Source organism: Lissotriton vulgaris, chromosome 3_1 (assembly GCF_964263255.1).
Source record: "Lissotriton vulgaris chromosome 3_1, aLisVul1.2, whole genome shotgun sequence".
In the NCBI taxonomy this organism is placed as follows: domain Eukaryota; kingdom Metazoa; phylum Chordata; class Amphibia; order Caudata; family Salamandridae; genus Lissotriton; species Lissotriton vulgaris.
In genome coordinates, this window is record NC_141689.1 from 468516219 (window position 1) to 468537809 (window position 21591).

Here is a 21591-nt window from a genome sequence, read left to right on the forward strand (position 1 = left end):
TCTTTCTCCCTATTTTCGTAATATTGTGCCGTAGCCAATATCTGAGCCGAGGTAGAAACGGCCCATGCACTCTCTGAATTCTTCAATTTATTGCTCAAATCGGGCAACAAATTCGACACAAATTTATCCACAAACAACCTCTGTCCACCCTCAGTACCCATATCCTGTCCACTATGGTCAATGAACGCTTCCTCAAACCTCGTAAAGAAGTCGGAAACACTCTCATCTTTCTTTTGTTTGCAAGCGGACAGTTTGTCCCAATTTACCTTCATAGCTGGCATAAGAGTTTTCATTAACGTAATAATTCTTTGAGGGAGAGCAGTAATCAATTGATCGGGTTTAGTAGCAGCCACTTGTCCAGCATCTGCCGCTGTAATGGCAGCCCAATCACCACCTAATTCATTTGCGTGATCTTGGTGACGAATCTTAGCCCATACCGGCTGCGGTACGACGTTGCCAAACAACATGTCGATATCGGCAAGATTCATCACCGTAGCATCTACGAGCTGCGATAATTCTTTATAATACCCTGTAGGATTTTTACGAGGATCGGGCAAAGATTGTTTCACCTGAAGCACTTCCGATCGTTTCCATGGGAGGTGTATCCACACTCGCTCAAAGTGCGCCAATACCGGAGGATTAGCATTAGCATCAGCTGGTATCCAAACCGGCGGAACTTCACGCATAGGATATTGGCCAGACTCGTCTTGCTTTTCAATATCCTCAACAAACAGTGCATGAGGAATAGGAGCGGGACGAAGAGATAGCAACCGCTCAATAGCACGTCGGACATTAGTATCCACTATCAGCCCAGTTGCGAACTGAAGCCGAAGGTCAGACAGGGCGGTCAGCACCTCGTCAGGCGCATCGGCCGCTATCTGATCATGTAGGAACTTGCACATCTCATCAAACACATACCTTTGGGTCGGTATGTTGAATTGATTAAACGTTTCGAGAACAACACGGGGTGGATTTCTAAGGGGGTTTACCATCCAACCCATCGCCATATTATATAGTGCAACACGTTCTCTGTTTCCAGGAAGCTGGCTACGTCTCTGAGGACCATCAGAGCTAGCAGACCCATGAACAGGTCCGAGCGACTGAAAGAAACTAGCTGCAATAGGAGAATTACGACTACGAGTAGAGGGAGAAAGATAAGACACAGGACTAACAAGAGAAGGAGTAGAAACAGTAGCAGCAACAGGAGTTAACAAAACAGGAGCAGTAGCGGGAGCAGGAGTATGTGGAAGCGGAGGAGCAGTAGGAATAGAAACAGACAAAGGAGCAGGAACAGTCGGAAGAACGGGTGCAGGTTGAGGAACAGGCGGAGGAACAATAGGTGGAAGAACAGGTACGGCAGGGACCACAGGAGCTGCGGTACCCTGAACGTACGGAGGTGGCGACTTCATTAGGTAGGACATTAAAGGATCCTCAACTGCCTCTTCCTTCTTATCCGACTCCGTAGGTAAAACAGGATAACATTTATCTATGGTCATACGCTGTAGTCTCTCAAACACTTCCTTATCCTTATCCTCCTTATCACGCTGGAACTGCTCAGCTTTCTTCACTATGGTAGCAACATTATCTCGCTGACTACGTTTATTTTGTCTGATTTCTTTCTGTCGGGCTTCTTTACGCCACAACCGAAAGGCATCAAACATGGCCGGCCTTGATTTACGTTCGAACAACTTTATTTCTAGATTATCTAAGATCGACGCTTCGAAGCTACCGTGAGGTGGCCAACGAAGGTCGCCGTCTTTCTTTGTATATTTAATCCAATAATCATTAAAGGTAATCGGGCCTAGCCCATGTTTGCTATATAGATCATAAGTAGGAGTTCCAACCGGGGGTATCGGACACGAGTCCTCCAGCAGGGAATCCGCACCACAAGGTCTGAAACAACTAAACAAAGTACTACGACCTGGCATCTTGCACACTAGCCGAGTTTCACAAACTTCAAGGGTTACGGGATTTACCAGGTCCCAGCAAAGAACAAAACCCTCGGTTTTTGGCGGCTGCAGTCGTCAAATAATACAACAACAAAGTACGCTAGCAAAGTGTCACCGACAAAAACACTCACACAGCGTGAACAACAAAAACACTTGCTAAAGTGTCAACAACCAAAGACTATGGGAGCGACCCACAAATACTTAACTCAAAGATCGATGGCGTCACCAGGAAGGCCCGTCTATCGTCTCGCTCTACCAAGGTCTACGCCAGGCGCCAAAACAGGTCTACAGTCAGGGCAGCAGTCCGTCGCAGCCGTCCGGAGGCGGGAATCTTCGCGGGAAAAGTCTTCGGGCCACTTATTTCGACAACAGGATCGATGAAGCGGGGTGCACCTTCCCTCGGAGATTTCACACGAAGTTCCTCACGATCGTCGGGCTTGGACCGGTACCACTGATGCAGCCCCACGTTGGGCGCCAACTGAAGGACTGGGTTCTTTTGGACCCAGCGGTGCCAGGGCACAACACCTGAAACCTTCGTGGGTAACCTGCTCCGGCGTACAAATCACAGAGACACGGGACACTTCCTCTGACGTCAAAGATTCAAGGTTTATTTGCTGCAGGGAACACAGAGATCACGACAAGTACACAGCGTGCAACTTGGGGAGACTGCTTCAAATTGGTTCTGTGGATCGCTCCTTTTATACAGTTTTTACCCATAGGGTAACATTGAACACAAAAGTTTATAACCCAGTTCCCACAATTAACCCCCAGAGGGGTCGCTTTGGTCACTTTAAAACACATGAGGTCCGGAACATGAGTGTGGAAACATTTGGCGGTTCCCAACTGTAAAAACCATCTTCCCACCATTAGCAAATTCCAATCGGCAGTAAAGTAGATCGAAATAGGAATGAAGACAGGTGCAGAGGAAAACGGAGACAGTGGGGAGATTGGAAAGGGTGTAAAAAGGGGAGGTAACGGGAAACACGAGATACAGGCATCAAAGGGACGTGCCTAATGAGATGCACGGCTGAGACAATAAGTCCGTGCGGCAAGATGAGCCTCGAGCGGCGCCATTTGCCTTACAGTAGCATCCCCCTCGTCATAAAGACACTTACAAAGAACATGTGTCTTCCGCAAATATCTTGGGAGTCCCAGGGTCGCGAAGCGGACAGCGTCCGTTCGCTGGCTACTTGAGGGCAAGAGACAAAATGGATGCCGTATCTAAGATGGAACCCGTGGGTACAGATGAAAAACCCACGTAACAAACGAACGGTTTAAGTTAGCACAGCGAAACTGCGCACACTTACTAAACTCGTCATTTGCGGTTCATAGATACCAGACTCGACCATATTCGTGCGAGTCGAAAGCACCACTTACAATTGTCACGGAACCTCAGGGGGCCCCCCCCAGGAGTTCCTGAGGCGTGCGCCGTGGTATAGCAGCCGTGTTCGTCAATGTACGGGGCCTGCGACCCTAACCCACTGCCGTACGTTGAACCCTGCGTCACCAGCAGGTTCACCGATGTTCAGATCGCCGCCATAGCTGTGCACGTGTGTCTTCCACCGGCGGGCGTCCCGGGTCACACTGTAGAGACCGCGACAGCCAGTCCATCCATGGGGGCACCGCAGGGCAATCCGTCTCCTCCCCCCGCTCAGGCGGCGGTTTCACAGGGAAATGGCTACGCCCTCCTTCCTTCCCAGGGTCGCCGCCAGGTAGTACCTGTAAGGCCGGTCTGCAGGCCTTCCGAAGCTGCAGGCTCCTGTGGTCCGCTCCGCTAAGCAGTGTCAGGGCAGCGGTCCCGTAGCGCCGCGGGCGTGGCCACGCCCCCTACCGAGTTGCGCCACACAGACCGCGCTGAGCAGTAGGACGGAGGCCGGGGCCTCGATTTATGCAGGTGGCGGCTCCGGGGCTCCAGGCGCGAGATGCCGGGCAGCCGCCGAGAGCCGCGATCTCCGTACGGAGCTTCCCGTGGGTCTCTGGACTCTGCAAAAACGCTCCGATTGAGCACTGAGCCTGAGGGAGCTGGGAGCCTCTATGGGAAAGCCTCCCAGCTAGGAGATTGTGCGTATTTTTAAGGGAACACCAACGGTCCCGGCGGAGCTCGGGATTCAGGCGGCCATTTCCTACGGCGCCTCTTCAATCCATTCTTGACTAGCAGCACTGCAGCTTTTCCTTGTGCCTGCTGCTGAGTTCGTAGAGCATCAAAATAGTATCCCTTTGAAAGATTGTTGAAACACCTGCCAAAAATAAGACAAGCCATGTAGCCTAAAGATTACAGATTATCTCCTCCCTTCATCTGAAGCATGTGCCTTCACATTGCCAAATGTGCTCTTGCCTTCTGGTGTACCTGTGGCTCATTGTCTTCTATAAGGTCAGAGAAATGGCTCTTTTATCGACAACGTTTAAATCTATGATGCACCAAGGCTCTTTTTTGTCATCCATGCTGGCATATTAATGAGATCCCCTTAACCTCTTCTGCAACAGTTCCTCCCTCAACAAAAACTCACTGGTTCGACATAAATATCGTCAACTACATACTTGTTGACAAACCACTTGTCAGCCAAGTCTACAGCACCAAGATACTGTCTTCAGTGTCTGGTTTTTAGCCTGAATGTCTCTTACAACAGGGACCTGGATTATGTATTCCCTCTTATCTTCTATTGAAAATATTCCAGAGATGGAGGGTGAAGAGCGTTGTTGACGCTGCATACGCTGGTTCTGCCCATCGGTGCTACAGATTCAAGCAGACTTCCTTTACTTTAGACTTTTATGAATATATTGTTCAAAATATTTATCAGACCATCGAGGCCTGCTTGATAATCCAGTCGTCTCCACATGTTGTGCCGTTGTACACATGTAACTGATAGTACTTTATTCCACATTGGACACTCAAACAGATTAACTCATGCACACTTTACTTTTTCAAACATAAAATGATGATGAGGATTGAACCGATGAGGAAGATGGCAGAAAGTTGAAACTCACAGGACCACATGAACTGTTCAGTTGTGAATGAGAGATTTATGTGGCATCCAAAAATAGGCTCATTTGATGTTCCCACAGCCAGATAAAATCTGCTCTCTAATAGAGTGTGCCTGCATCAAATTAGATCTCCTAAAATGACTGAAAGAGAAAAAATATTTTGTGCAAGATTTTAAGGAACGAACAGCCATAACAATAGATAAAGAGGTGACTAACTTTAAAAGAAAGAAAACTCTTTTATTTAAGGTTTCCACTTCATCTTAGTAGGTATTACCTAGAATGAACAATGGATACAAGCCATCAGAATTGGCACCTACATCTCCAATTGTGCCACCTAGAACATATACTTTCATGTTGCTCAGTCCCACCTGGCAGAAAAGGTTGATTCCTTGCTCCCTTCAGCAAGACAATCAACTTGGTGGCAAATCCCACTGTCAGAGCATTAAATACTCTGTTTATATTAGACAATTATGATTGCTAGATGTGCTGCTGTGAAGCTACGATCCTCCTACTGATCCAGGTAGATTAGGAAGTGGAGCCAAGTATCCTACTTTGTGAATGATGGCCAGTGTCTACTTTGTTCATCGATGTGCCAATGGACAGTGGAGTGTGTGCTTTCAGACAAGTTGTCTTCTTAAGGCCACAGTGGCTGTGACCTACTCTGTTCCATCTAAGTTTACATCTGCGACTGTCTGCACGAAGCATGTAGAAGATGCTCTTCAAATGATGAAACGGAGAAGGATTCAGATAGCCTATATCACACTTGCAAGGGTTGTTACTTACGAGGCAAAAGAAGTTGGTTGCAACCAAAGAGAGGAGGATACCAGTGCCAACATTATCATCCATCTCACAAGCCCCCATAAAAACATTGACTGCAGTATGCACCCAAGCGACTGACAAAGCCAGGGGTTAAATAACAACGGTATGGGAGTTTGCACTACTGCAAAATATCCCAGTCACCCTCTGCAGCTTTCACAGGCCTCAGAAGCATACATTACAATCACTCACGCATCATAAAGCAATTCAGTTAACTGCGTGCTATACATTATGTTCCCCCTCTGAAAATCAAAGCAGTTACATCTTGAGAAAAGAAACAAGCATTGGAAATGCAATAGGTCTCACATTAGAAAAGTTGGAGCTATTGGTCTTGTAAGTGACAAATATTTTATTTATTTGTTGCTTTTTAAAATAGCTAAATTGATAGCTTTGTCATTTACAATGCCAATAGTTATAACTTTCGCGAATGTGACACCTATAGCATTTGGAATGCAACATGTTTTGTATTTACGTGACTTAGATGGCAGCTCTGGTCGTTAGGCCACATCTCTAGAGAGCAGGAGAGTGCAGCAGGGGAGAGAAGCACAGCAATGCAATAGGTCTCACATTAGGAAAGTTTGAGCTATTGGTATTGTAAAGGACACGTTTTTTATTTATGTGCTTGTTTTGAAAATAGCAAAATTAATAGCTTTGTTATTTACAATGCCAATAGTTTTATCTTTCGCAAATGTGACACCTATTGTAACACAATATGTGTTGTAGCACTGAGTGGTGTGAGGGTGAGGGGTGTGAGGAGGGAGGGTGAGGGTGAGTGGGTGTGAGGGTGAGGGTGAGTGAGGGGGTGCGAGGGTGAGGGTGTGTGAGGGTGAGAGTGAGTGAGGGTGTGTGAGGGTGTGTGAGGGGGTGAGGGTGAGGGTTAGGGGGTGTGAGGGTGACTGAGGGTGTGTGAGGGGATGAGGGTAAGGGTGTGTGAGGGTGAGGGGGTGATGGTGAGAGGGTGCGAGGGTGTGTGAGGCTGAGTGAGGGTGTGAGGCTGAGTGAGGGTGAGAGGGTTGTGAGGGGTGGTGAGGGTGAGTGAGGGTGTGTGAGGATGAGGGGGTGAGGATGAGTGAGGGTGTTAGGGTGGGTGAGGGTGTGAGGGTTTGTGAGGGTGAGGGGATGTGAGGGTGTGTGATGGTGAGGAAGTGTGAGTGTGAGGGTGTGTGAGGGTGAGGGGGTGAGGGTAAGGGTGTGTGAGGGTGAGCGGGTGTGTGAGGGGGTGTGAAGGTGTGTGAGGGTGAGTGAGGGGGTGTGAGGGCGAGTGAGGGGTGTGAGGCTGTCGGTGTGTCGGTGTGTCAGGGTGAGGGGGTGAGGGTAAGGGTGCGTGAGGGTGAGGGGTCTGAGGGTGAGGGGTCTGAGGGTGAGGGGTCTGAGGGTGAGGGGGTGTGAGGGTGAGTGAGTGTGAGAGGGTTGTGAGGGGGGTTGAGGGTGTGAGGGTGAGTGAGGGTGTGTGAGGATGAATGGGTGAAATGGCCTTGGTACTGTGTGAAGCAACATCTAGGTCCCTTTGGCTGTATGCCTGTATGAAAAAAATAACACCTCAAATGGCTGGGCTCTGCGGTTGCAATGGACTGTGCTTATGACACAATTCAACAAGCACTGGCAAAGGCAGTGAAGAAAGTTTGAGCTATTGGCATTGTAACTGACACTTTTTTATGTGTTGGTTTTGAAAACATACATTAAAAGCATTGTCATTTACAATGCCAATAGCTTTTCCTTTCGCAAATGTGACACCTATTGCATTTGTAGTCCAATATGTGTTGAGAGTGAGTGAGTGGGAGAGTCAGTGAGTGAGTGGGAGAGTGGGAGAGTCAGTGAGTGAGAGAGTCAGTGCTCTGTGTGCTTCCATATTGCAGTGACTCAGCCATTTAGTTTGGAAATGCAATTCCTGGTACAGGAATTGTGATATTAAGTTGAGTGTTGCATTATGGGTTGAATGCTTTATGGCATATGTCTTGATTTTAAATTCTGGGTTCTGTAAACTAAGGCCGAGGGTAAACACATTTTCATTGTCAGTTGGGTAAAGTCTGTTTAAGTGCCTATAGTCTCGCTCTGCTCAATGCGCATGCGCATTGAGAGGCGAGACCTAAAAAGGCCCTGATTAAATGACCATCTCTTACGCCGATTGGTGGAGCCACAGGGCAAGCAGGGATAACTGAGTCTCAGGCGTGGGGCCTGTGGTTGCATGCCTAAGGTATTTTAGAGCTAGTCCTACTGTGGTTCTGCAGACTGGGCCAAGTACAATGCTTTCAGCACTTAATTGTCGATGGTAGTGATGGCAAGCTGTCACAGGCTTTTCAGGGAGATAGAGTGGGGGGTGCTCTAAGCTCAGAACTCTCCCAGCAGCGCAGTAGTAGATTGTCCAACTCAGTACTTATCTTTATCAAAATGAAATTACTTTGGCAATCCCAGAAAACTCAATATTACACCCTTTGAATCACAGATATGGATTCTTCACTTGTGAGGGTGGCTATATTTGGGGTTGATAATCCTCTCCGTCCCTCCTACCCTCACCCCATCCCCTCGCTCGAGTTTGAGCTCTATCTTGGGCAGGAATCAGACACGTGTGCAGGGTTATGCCAGCTACTGATTTTATGTGCTCATTTACTTTTTGTTAGTCAAGGTTGTTTGTCACACTACTGTGGAAATTCATCTGCTTTTTGGCTGTGGCAGTGACTGACAGCATATGTCTGGCTTTCTCTCCCTCTTCCGGCAGTAGATGTGCTGACTGCAAGTGCTCTGGCACTCTGGTCAAATCTGCTGAAGGCAGCAGCAGAGGCTACAACCTGGAGTCTATGCAGGAGTCAAGGCCCCTGTGTTTTCTCAGGTTTTCGGCTGTTTGTAAGGCACCTTCTGGCTTCAAGTGAGTTGTGTGGTGGCCTGTGGGGTTAAAGGTCACAGGTCCGCTTAGAGGCACTCTTCGTCCAGCAGTTCAAAGTCACATCTGTCATTTTGGCACAGCTTCATGATATTATAGTGGCAAAGTCACTTTAGTGTCCGCTGCCATGGAGAAGACCATAATTTGTAAGCCAGAGGAGTTCTTCTAGCTTAAGCAATACACTTTGACTTGAAAAAAGTTACTTTCTATGGCCGGGTAAACCATGTTCTATCATGACTAGAGGTGTTCTGTGTGGCCTACCTGGATGAAATTGTGATGTTTAGCAATTCATTGAAGGACTACCGAAACACATCTAAATAACTTCAAGGCAACCAAGTGCCAGGACGAGCAGTACAGTGTTGTGTACTTTGGGCATCAGGTGGATAGTGGGAAGATTCACCCGTTGGATGCCAAACTTCATTCAATGTTGCAGTGGGAGGTATCCACTACCCTGATGCATGTTCTCGTCTTTTTAAGACTCAGTGTTTACTTCCGGAACTTTGTAGCTAACTATGGGGCCACAGTGCCCTTTTGACAGCTTTGACGTCCAAGAAGCAGGCCAAGAAAGTTATCTGGACTGAGGAGTGTTAAAAAAACTTTTGAGTAACAGAAGAGAGCACTGTGGAATGCACCTGTTATGAAGGCACAGACAACAGTTCAACCGTTCATTGTAAAGGTGAAGGCCTCACACAGTGAAGTTGGAGCACTACTGGATCAACCCAGTGACCTGGATAGAGCGCATCCGGTGGCCTTAATTAGTCACAGGCTACTACCCAAGGCACAACTTCACTGTCATAATGGCACAGTCTGCTCAGGCATAACTTAACAATGTCACAGTGCCATTTTCCGCTCAGACACAACTTCACATTGTCACAGTGGCAATGTCCGCTGGGGCACAACTTCACAGTGTCATTGCCATGCTGATCGCTCATCGGGAAAACTACATTCTGTTTCCTGAAGCATGCAAATCACTTTCCTTCATCTTCCTGGGTGGGTGGATCTTTAAGCTCTGATGCCAGTTGCTTCTATCTTCTATCTAGCTCTGGACAATCACTCCTTCTACAGGGTTTGCTAGCCCCTTCCCTCCTTCAACAGGCAGGTTGGCACCCAGGCACTTCAGGACAGTGGAACATCTCCCTTTCAGGTCAGATTCCATGTGATTACCCCTCACCTCTTGGAAGCTGGCTTCCAGGCAGACAAAAGCATTAGTTGCACAGTAGTCCTCCAAGTACGCTCTGGAGCACTGCTTTCCTTGGTCAAAAAGAACTTGTAACTGGAAGAGCAAGTGGGCCAGTGGCTCTCACTTTTATAAAGTCACAGTAGACAGTAGTGGGGGCTGTCTCTCTGCACTTCTAGATCCGGTTTGGGACCGGTGTTCTTTCATCCGGCCTCTTCAGGCTGTTCTCGAGACAGACTTTGTGAATAGTAATGCTCCTCAAAGTAGAATAATCTCCAGCCTAACATACATACAACAGAGCTTTCTGCACCTGGCTATCAACAGCCACACTGAACAGTGATAAGGAAAGGGACAAAAGCTGGTCTCACCTAATGTACCCTTCACACTCTCATCCACAAAAACTGCAGTCTCACTGTGAACTCCCATTATCTACCAAATGACTACCAGCAGCCCTCCTCAGCTAAAGGACCAACTCGAATTTCTTAAACAGCCCTGTCTCCTCTTTGCCCACCTCAGCGTCTAAGTCTCTCCCTCCAGCTTCAGGAATGTCAGCACTGCACGTCCAGTGTCAGGGAAAACAACCTCACCTGCATACATTTGAAATCGAATCTGATTAGTCTGAGACTAGAAACAGTTTCCTGGCCTCTCATTCTCCCACAAATCAGTTATTTCCTAAAAGCGTGAACACAGAGTCTGGATTTTTTTTTTTAGGATTTTGAAAAACACACTCTTATTGTTATGTTTATACAGCGCACAAATACCAAATGGTGTCTTGGCGCTAACAATCTAGAAGCGAGCTGGAGTACTATTCATCGAACAGCCAGGCCTTAATGGCTTTCCTGAAAGATATCAAGGAAGGAAGGTTTCTGATGGTAATGGGGAGGGTGTCCCAGAGCTTCATAGCCCCCAAACCGCCCAGTTTGATTTAGAAAATCTCTGAGAAAGTATCAATTTTGCCCCTTCAGACCGAAGGCATCTGTTTGGACAAGTACCAGTACAGTGATTGCCTCAGGAACTGAGGACCGGTACTGTATAGTGCCTTCATTCTTTGGAGCTTCTTGGTGCTCAGTCAATGAAATATATTACAGTCCCAAAAGACATCAGTATATAAGAAAACTGGACCTATTCAGGTTTTTACTCATTCCCAAACCTTGGTGGACAGATCTACTTTTGAAGACTTGAGGAACTCTGTTTCAAAACTTGTGGACCAAGGTAGGAGCTCTACCTCCAGCTCTGACCCTACTTCTTCTGGGAATCCTGATCTCAGCGAATCCTGGGAATATATTGTACGAGTTCAAAAGTTAGGGTTGATGAAAACGTATTGAAATTGAATATCATCTACTTATTTATGAAAGGTAAAGCCATGTTGTCCTATAAAATAGGCATATGTTATCACATACATGCTGAAGAGAAATAGCGTGAACATTTAGCTCTCAGTAATGCCACACATCTATGTATGCTGCAGCGGTGGAAGAGTGTGCAAAGTGTATCGTCCAGTAGCGACTCACAGCCTGTTAGTGAACAAAGCAATGTTATGGCTCCCCAAAAAGTGATAAGATTTCACTATGTTTCTCCGTTTCTTTAGCAGGAGTGGTTAAGAAGGAGCATTGTCATAACTTGTTGATGTGCTGGGATCCAAGTAAGGTTCCTTCAATGTATGCCTAACAGTTCAAGTTCCTTGTTGGTGTTAGTGCAATGGCCCTGTATACTTTTAAACGCTTGTTCACCTGCAACAGTTGTGCCCCTGTTTCTAGCATTGGCTTCACGCTTGTCTGTTTTTGAGTTAGGAGTTTTCACACCGCCTTCCCCCCACCAAGACCTTGTGTTCACTTTCAGTGCAGTCCTGAATTAAGTACCTTAAGAATCACGGCTGTAGCCATCCTCTGTGCTTCATTACTGGCTGCCATTCTGCCTTGGTGGATCAGTTGTGTGATGGTCAAGAGGCAGCTTACTCACTAGCCCTCCAATTTTTTTTCTTGTGCAAGATACGTAAAGTACGAGTACGAGTATGCCCACACTTATCACATCAACTTTTGTAAACAGTGAAATTAAAATAAGATAAAAATTGGTTTCTCCTGAGAGCTATCACAAGCTGCACTATTCAATTACTTTGTCTGCTTCAGGTACTAAATTCACAGGTAGAACGTGCATTACAGTAAGTAACACGTGTGCAGACCCGAATTATCATTTCCCATGATCCTTGGGCTCAGTTGCATTTCCATCCCTTTTCTAATCCCTGGATCGTTGATCTGCAAAAGGCAAAGGGCCCTTATTCCTGTGCAGTTGAACCACTAATGTTTAAATCAAGATGCAAGTGCACAAAGGGGCACTGCAAATATGTTCTATTTTATAGTCTCTGGATGTTAGTCACTTAAACCCCGGTCTTCTAGAAGGAAGAGCATGTAATTCATTCTGTTTTCGTTAATCGTGCTCTCTCTATCCATTAGATTTGAGATTCGCGTTTTCCTTCCTCTGGCAGGCCCTTTCTCATTGCTGTCTTAAGCGCTGAGAACAAATGTGTGATTCACTTCCACTCACTGCTGCCATCACTCAGCAACATAACTAGCACTTCTATGCTACTGCAAATGCTTCTTGAGAGGCCCTTGCGAGCAGGGTCGGATTGGGATCACAATTCGGCCCGGGCACTGACGAAAAAAGTGGCCCACATTCAAGAGGCGTGGCTCATATTTAAGGGGCGTGGCCCAGATTCAAGGGGCGTGCCCTTTCATGAAACACCATTTGCACAGACAAGGAATGAAAGTGGGAGGATACTGTTCTTGCACAGGACACAGGGCCAAGGTGACAATGGCCTACATGCTGAGCAACTAAAAAAAATAGCAAGGCCCCTTTCTGTTACAAAATTATTCCAGCCCTCCAGCACAGGAGCACCTGAAAAGCAGCATAGCCCCTCCTATTACTAACCTACTTAGCCCTGCCCAGACCTTCAGCTCAGGAGCACATGAACAGAGGTAAGGCCCCTGCAATTAGTAAATTAATCATCCCTCCAGGCCTCGGGAAAATGTCCTGGCAGGGGAGCACAAAACACAGCTTTCTGGGTCATCCAAGGTAGCCACGGGGGAGGCTGAGGTGAAGCTGGAGCATGGGAAGTGCCTTCCCAGTGTGTTCTGGCAGTTTGAGTGTTTACCATTTACTGTAGTATTACACTTGTACCTGTGTATGGTACCCTTTTGTAACTTGCACACGTCACTTTTCTCTGGTATCACACTGTATGCTACCTCTCACTTTTGTTTGCTTTAGATACTTGCACAAGTGCCACCATTGCCTACGTAACGTTTGTTCTTGTGCTGGAGTGTCTGCGATTTATTGCAGTATTATACCTCTACTTGTACTTTGTACGCTTTTGTAACCTGCACACATATCACTTTTTCCTCCTGTAATGTACCGATTGCTACCTCATGTATTTTGGTTGCTCACTATTGTCACTTTTGATTCATGTAACTTAACGTTTGCTTTTGTAATTTGTCCACTTTTAATTTTTCTCCTCATGTATTATTGCTGTTCCTAGTGTGAAGCGCTCTGACACCTTCGGGTAAGGTCCGCGCTATATAAAATCGCATAAATAAATCAAATAAAAAAATTCCAAACATCACCTGGCCCCCACAGCAAGACCCATTCTTCCTCGCCCACTATGCCCTGAATGTGAAGGGCTGTGGGCGAGGTGTTAAGACTAACACCGTTTCTGGGCTGCATGGGCCCCTGGGGGGCCGAGGTGAAAATGGCTCAAAGGCCTGAGAAACACCTGGCCCCCAGGGAGGCCGATTCTTGCAATCACCCCTCCCCAGCCCAGCCTCAGCTTGATTGCTTGGCAGGGCAGGGGTGAAGGAGAGGCCACACAGCTGACAATCGTCCGGCCTCACTCTGTGGGCCGTTTTTTTTCTCCCCTTTTCCAAGTCCACTCTCTGTGGGCTGGGACAGGGGAGAAAAAAACGGCCCACAGAGGGCACTGAGGCACCGGCCCTTCGGCCCATGCCCGAATGCCCGCCTTGCCAATCCGCCCCTGCTTGCGAGGTTTGGGGAGTGCAGCTGAGACAAGTGTTTTTCTCCTGCCTGCAGTACATATTCTAAGCTAATGTTGACGTGCCCGTTACAAAGCGGAAATACGTGAAGGATATTGAAAAAGAGCGTGACTTCTTGCATGATTTTGTTTTGTATTCGACAGGATGAGTTCCACTCAAGACTTCGTTTTATCCGAAGAGGGCTGGTTGCCATGGCGAATGCTGGCCCCCACGACAATGGAAGCCAGTTTTTCTTTACATTGGGTCGTGCGGATGAGCTCAACAACAAGCACACCATCTTTGGAAAGGTTAGAGAATGCCAGCTAAGCAATGGGTGTTGGATAAGATGAATTCACTGGGCACTCACAGCGTACCTACATGTTAATGTCATTGTATGAATTTGTTGTTCTCCTCTTCGAACGAGGTAATGCCTTCTGAGAGTTTCTGATAGTTTGCTTTCTTCTCAGAATTTTTGCCTTGTGCGGATGCATCGCGACTGTTTTTTTTGCCTCCGTGTGCTTTGCTGTGGTTGGCCTGTTGTGTCATAACTTACAGCTGGGGCTTAGGGTGACCAGCTGGCATTGGGTCAAATTCAGGACGGTAAGTGTAAAAATTCAGGACAAAGGGTTAAAATTCAGGACAAAAATTCAGGACAAAACTTCGGGACAAAAGGTAAGTTTTACAGACACATCAGAGGAAGTTGCACAATAGTATAAAAGTGAGTAAATAGACAACCATTTAAGTACAAGTCAAAATAAGTTTATATTAGGTTTAGACAATCGTGCACTTTATGGTATTTTGGTATGCGCGCAGCTTTGAGCAACTGTGCTTTTTTTTGTTCTACTTCATATGATAGTAATGTATATACATGGTTACTGCACTGGGTTGTCCAGCCCGGTATTTTGTTTACAACTCATGGGGGCATACTACCAACGAGTAGCAATATTTATCGCTAACTAGGCTTAGCAACGATTTTTTTTTATCGCTAAGCATCGCTGGAAATTATCGCTGAGATAACGTGCTATTAGCAACGTTTATCTCCAAAGCGATAATTTTTCCGCCGATAGCGTGAATATCGCTGAGAATACAGCGATATTCACGCATTAGCGACGAAATGCTCTTAGCCATGTTATCCACCTCCCATTGGATAACATGGCTAAGAACTGGTCTGAGAAGGCGTTTTGGCGATAGTGGGAATATTTCCATCGCTACGCCCACCTTGCTAATAGGCGATAGCGACTGCTTTCAGTCGCTAACAGGTTGGGTACGCCCACTTTGCACGTCATTAGCGATAAATATCGCTGATATGCAAAGCGGGCCCCAAACCGCTCGATATCGCCTAAAAGCTGTCGCTAACATCAGTTAGCGACAGCTTGCTAATATAGCGATAGAATTATCACCGCTTAGCGGCCGAAAACGGCCGCTAAACCGGCGATAATTGCCTATCGCCCCCTTGGTAATATGCCCCATGGTCCTGAGCAGGCATGTTTGGTGAGAGAATTGGTCAGGAAGATCTGCTCGGATAGTCTTTGTTACTAGCATCTCATATCTGAGTGCCATTGTGAGATGTAATGTGGCACGCATAGGCCATATAAAGGGAGGATTGCTGTGATGAACCTGCTATAGGGAACGCATATGGGTGTTTCGGCAAGTGGAAATTAACATATGGAATTTGACTTGCTTATGGTGGCTTCCAGAGAGTTGCACTAGCCGACAAAGTCACAAAGGTGCTTTTCCCTGCATCTTCTTAAAGAAGGCACTGTCGATACACTATTACATCATTTATTTTTTACGCTTTGCCTTTTGCTACAAACACAATATAGATCTCAAGAACAGCTCATGGCACTATGAGGTTTTCCCTAAAACCTTACACCTAAATCAAAACATGCAAACATTTACAATTATTAGTGTAACATTCAAGTAGCAGTTGGTGTCACTCAAAATGTCATATGCATGATGTATAGATCCCACACATAAGCACACAGCAAATACTGAATAGTAACATATAGGCAAGGGGGTAGCCAGAAAATTAAAATACCTCCCACTATGAACTAAAGCTCCTATGGCACAAATAAGTCATCACAACCCTCCCCAGAAGAGCTCTTTTGTCTACGGATCTAGCAATCCATCCTTCCATCAAACGCCTGATATCCACCATTTCAAATTTACATTATGTCATCTATTAATTCTTTCATCCATAATTCAGTCTTTCAGCATTCATTCTGTCCTTCCATCTGTGTGCCCATCCATATCCAAACCTTTTCAACCATTTGCAAACCTATCCATCTCTATCCTTCCATCCATCATTTCACTCATCCATCCCTCCATCCACCCTTTCACTCATCCATCCATCATCCATCCACTCATCCATCCAGCCATTTACCCTTTCATCCAATCCATCCTTTCAGTCATCCACTCACTCATCCATCCACCCATTTACCCTTTCACCCATCTAGCCATTCTTTCACTTACTTATTTGATGATTTGATTTGATTTGGACTTGTAGAGCGCATGGCTGCCCTGGAGCGTCCCAGCGCTAATCCTAATCTGAACCTGGTGAACTCAAGCGAGAAGCAAGGTTTAGGGGATGGTAGGGAACAAAAAGGTTTAGAGTGCTCTTCTAAATTTCAGGTGATCCGGTTCCATTCGAAGTTCTCTAGGAAGGGCATTCCATTTGTTTATCCATCGCCCAGTCACTCATCCGTCCACCCATTCAACTTGTCACTCATCCATCCATCCTTTCTCCCAGATATTCACCCTCCTTTTCACTCATGTATGCATTCTTTCACTCATACATATTTACATTCTTCCTTTCACTCATCCAGGCACCCATTCCCCCATCCATTCTGCCAATCATTCATCCATGCTTTAACACATTCATACATCTATCCTCTCTTTCTCTCTCCATTCCCCTTTCACTTAGCCGGTCATCCTTCCATCCTCCCTTCACCTATCCACCTACTCATAAATCAATCCATTGACCCTATCACTCATCCATCCTTTCTCTCATCCATCCACCCTTTCACTCATCTATCCATCCTTTTTTCCATCTATTCTCACTTTCACTCGCTCATGCATCCACTTGTCCATCCACCCATCCATCCATTCATCCATCCAACCATTTACCCTTTAAGCCACCCATCCATCCTTCCACTTACTCATCCATCCACACAGTCACTCAGCCGTCTACCCATTCAACTTTTCACTCATCCATCCATCCTTTCTTCCAGCTCTCCAACCTCCCTTCTCTCATGTATGCTCCACATTCCAATGTTTTAATGTTATTTATTTCTTCTGCAAGCATGAGCAATGTGGAAAAAATAGCAAAGATATTAAAAAGTAAATAAAGGTGTTGCCTAGCAGCCCAGGTGCAAAGAACAGGCACTGATTGAAGGGCACCCCTTTTTGGGCTGTTGTGCACTTATGATTTGTCACTTGCTGTGAAGAGAGTCACTGTGGGTTCACTCACTATGTATAAATTCATGTTTATGATAAACTTTTGAGAAAGCATGAGTTGGGCCAGACCTAAAAGTAACGCATCATTTAACGGCCAAGAGACAGCCAAGTCCAACAAAGATGTTTACCAACCACAGCGTCACGCAGAAGCACCGACTTCTCCCCCAAATCGTACAATTGCCTTTAAGCCAATACACTTCAAGAAAGTTAGTGAGCATCCTTCATCAGCGTTCATTAACTACGAGCCATTGATATAATCATTCTAAAGCATCTGTCTATTGAAACAGGTGAGCATGGGGGCAACTGTTTACAGACCGAAAGTGCGGAACAGTTTGGAGGGGCAGGGAAGTATGAATTAACATCTCTTAAACAATAACCATCAGGCCACAGATCACAACAGGCTTAAGGTGGTTTGAGTTGATTATAAAGTTATTAAAGCTAAAAACATGAGCGCATAATCTTCAAAGGAATGGACTACCGATTTGGGATCGAGGAACCGTGTTGGAGGCAAATCTGGACGTGGGTGACCTGGTGAATCTGCAGCAGGCACCAATTGTGCGAGAGCAGGGTTTGTCAAATTATTTGATCAGCACTGCCCCTGCCGCCCTGGCAAGCCTGAGTCAACTTGTGTGAAAGACTGGGCATTAAACAGATTGCTCGGCATAGCAATCTTCACAGCATGTGACTAATGAGCGTAATCATGACACTCCTAGGAAGAAGACCAGGGCAGACCAATGGGGCAAAAGGATAGCTAAACAGAGAGCAGGGTATTACAGCTTAAACTGGCCCATTGTCATTCTGTATGGGGCAATCGGCCTCAGACAGACTGACAAAGGGCGGGTGTGGCTGTTCTTGTCCTAGAGGAGGAGTTGGAGGCGCCCCATTAGGGGGATGAGGCTTCTTACAAGGAGCAGTGCTGCTCCGTGCAATGGCCAGAATTACGGACAAAAGCCGTCCGTACAAAGGACCCTCACGGACAACGGACGTGAGGTCCAAATTACGGACCGTCCGTGAAATGTACGGACGGTTGGTCACCCTACTGGGGCTGCCCACAAGTGGCTGTGTGGGAGACAGCATCTTCAGGCAGCACAGCTGTCAGTGCGTGTTTTGTACTTTCTGCCCCTTGCCAGGAGCTCCCGCTGGGGGCTCACGAGGCTGGTGTTTGTGCGTTCATTTGACTCCAGAGCGCCCCCGGTCAGGAGCTGCTGCTGGGGGCTCACGAGGCTGGTGTTTGTGCGTTCATTTGACTCCAGAGCGCCCCCTGCCATGAGCTCCTGCTGGAGGATTACAAAGCCTGATGTTTATGCGTTCATTTGACTCCAGAGCCCCCCTGCCAGGAGCTGCTGCTGGGGGGTCACGAGCCTGGTGTTTGTGCGTTCATTTGACTCCAGAGCGCCCCCTGCCAGAAGCTGCTGTTGGGGGATCACGAGGCTGGTGTTTATGCGTTCATTTGACTCCACATCGCCCCCTGCCAGGAGCTGCTGCTGGGGGGGGGGTCACGAGCCTGGTGTTTGTGCGTTCATTTGACTCCAGAGCGCCCCCTGCCATGAGCTCCTGCTGGGGGGGGTCACAAGGCTGGTGTTTGTGCGTTCATTTGACTCCAGAGCGCCCCCTGCCAGGAGCTCGTGCTGGGTGGGTCATGAACCTGGTATTTGTGCATTCATTTGACTCCAGAGCGCTCCCTGGCAGGAGTTCCTGCTGCGGGTCATGAGCTTAACGTTTGTGCGTTCATTTGACTACAGAGCCCCCCCTGCCAGGAGCACCTGCTGGGGGGTCAGGAGGTTGGTGTTTGTGCGTTCATTTGACTTCAGAGCGCCCCCTGCCAGGGACTCCTGCTGGGGGGTCATGAAACTGGTGTTTGTGTGTTCATTTGACTCCAGAGCGCCCCCTGCCAGGAACTCCTGCTGGGGGGGGTCATGAAACTGGTGTTTGTGCGTTCATTTGACTCCAGAGCACCCCCTGCCATGAGCTCGTGCTGGGGGGGGGGGGGGGGGGGGGGAGGGGGAACAGGAATTCAACGCTTAGTGGTGATTGATGGTGGCGGTGCCAGCAGCAGCGGTATAGTGCCACCAAAAGCAACAAACATTGGCAAATGCAAGATGTTTCGCCTATGCGAGAGCTATTGACTTAGCCAATGTCTTTTATCCATGTTGTACAGCATAGTGGATTAGAGTAGGGTGAAGTGGCATGCCATAGAGTGGTGAGGAGTAATGTACATTGGAGTGGAGTGGAGTGGAGTGGCATGGTGTGGAGTGAAGTGAAGTAGAGTGGCTTGAAATGGCTTACAGTTGAGCGACATGCATTAGAGTGGTGTGGCATTGAGTGGAGTGCAGTGGCGTAGAGTGGTTCAGAGTGTAGTGGCATAGATCGCATTAATGCAGAGTAGGGCTGCATAAAGTGCAGTGGAATGGAGTGGTGCAGGGTAGAGTTGCATAGAGTGCAGTGGTGAAGACTAGAGTGACGTAGAGAGCAGTGACGTTAAGTGATGCAGAGTAGAGTAGAGTGGAGTGGCATAGAGTACAGTTAAGTGGTGCAAAGTGTAGTGGCATTGCGCGAGAATGGTGGAGTGCCACAGAGTGTAATGGTGCAGAGTAGAGTGCAGCGGTGCAGAGTGTAGTGGAGTGGCTTAGACTTTAGTGGTGTAGAGTAGAGTGCATTGGTGCAGAGTATAGTGGTGCAGAGTAGAGAGGAGTGGCATGGCATAGTGTGGAGTAAAGTTGAGTGGCATACAGTCAAGTGGTATGGCATTGAATGGAGTGCAGTGGTGTAGAGTACAGGGGCTTAGAGGGGTGCATAGTGTAGTGGCCTGGATTGTTGTAATGCAGAGTAAAGTGGCATAAAGTGCAGTGGCATGGAGTGGTGCATAGTAGAGTGGCATTGAGTGCAGTGGCGTAGAGTGGCATAGAGTGATGTAGAATAGAGTGGCATACAGTTCAGTGGCAAAAAGTAGAGTGGCGTAAAGTGCAGTGGTTGTACAATGCAGTTGATTAGAGTGTAGTGGTGCAGAGTAGAGTGGCGTAGAGTGGAGTAATACAGTGGCGTAGAGTGGTGCAGAGTAGAGGAGCATAGAGTACAGTGACAGAGTAGTGATGTAGACTAGAGGGGCATAGAGTGCAGTGGCAGTAGCATGCAGTTGCGTAGAGTGCAGTGGTGTAGAACAGAGTAAAGTGATGTAGGGCACAGTGGTGTAGGGAGTGGCGCAGAGAACAATAGAGTGGTGCAAAGTGCAGTGGAGTGGTGCAGAGAAGGGTGGATTGGCACAGACTGTAGTGGTGCCGAGTAGAGTAAAGTTCAGTGGTGCAGAGTATAGTGGTGCGGAGTAGAGAGGAGTGGCATTGCTTAGGGTGGAGTAAATAGAGTGGCTTGGAGTGGCATAGAGTTGAGTTGCATTTGGTAGAGTGGTGTGGCATTGAATGGAGTGCAGTGGTGTGAAGTGCAGTGGTGTAGAGTGGGGCAGAGTGTAGTGGCATAGAGTGCATTGGTGTAGAGTAGAGTGGCATGAAGTGGTGCAGAGTAGAGAGGCTTAGAATAGAGTGGCGTAGAGTGCAGTGGCATAGAACGGAGTAGAATAGAGTGGTGTGGCATGGTATAGCGTGGCGTAGAGTGGACTGGTGCAAAGTACAGTGCAGTGGCATAGATTGGAGTTGTGCAGAGAAGAGTGGAGTAGCCTAGAGTGGCATGGTGCAGAGTAGAGTGCAGTGGCTTAAAGTGGAATGGAGAGGGGTGGCATAGAGTCCTGTGGCATAGAGTGGAAGTGTTGCAGAATGTAGTAGAGTGATGTAGATTGGAGTGGTGCAGAGTAGACTGCAGTGGAGTAGTGCAGAGTAGAGTAGAGTAGAGTGGAGTGGTGTAGAGTACAGTGTCATAGAATAGAATATGTGGTGTAGAGTAGAGTAGAGTGGTGTAGTGTAGAGTGCAGTGGCCTGGAGTGGTGTAGAGTATATTTTAGTAGAGTGGTGTATAGTGCACTGCGTAGAGTGCAGTTGCATAGATTGGATTGGTGCTTGGTGATGTGGCATAGAGTGGAATGGTGCAGAGGATAGTGGAGTAGTGCAGTGGCATAGAGTGGTGCTGAGTATAGTGGCATAGAGTGCAGTGGTGCAGGGTAGAATGGAGTGGCGTAGAGTGGAGTGGTGCAGAATGCAGTGACATAAGGGTGCAGAGTAGTGTGGCGTATGGTGCAGTGGTACTGAGTATAGTGAGTTGCATAGATTGGAGTGGTGCACAGAAGAGTGCAGTGGCACAGTACAGCAGAATGGGGTGAGTGGCTCAGAGTACAACAGAGTGACATGGAGTGATAGAGAAGAATGGAGTAAC

The 21591-nt window shown here is 47.4% G+C and overlaps 1 protein-coding gene across 1 annotated transcript in view; it reads left to right on the forward strand.

The window, feature by feature from the left end:
• Nucleotides 1–21591, forward strand: part of CWC27 (CWC27 spliceosome associated cyclophilin) — a 1011903-nt gene that overhangs the window by 133044 nt on the left and 857268 nt on the right. Inside the window, exon 4 of the mRNA XM_086960691.1 lies at nt 13983–14126. Within this exon, the coding sequence (XP_086816817.1) occupies nt 13983–14126 (144 nt within the window). The remainder of the gene's footprint in view (nt 1–13982; nt 14127–21591) is intronic.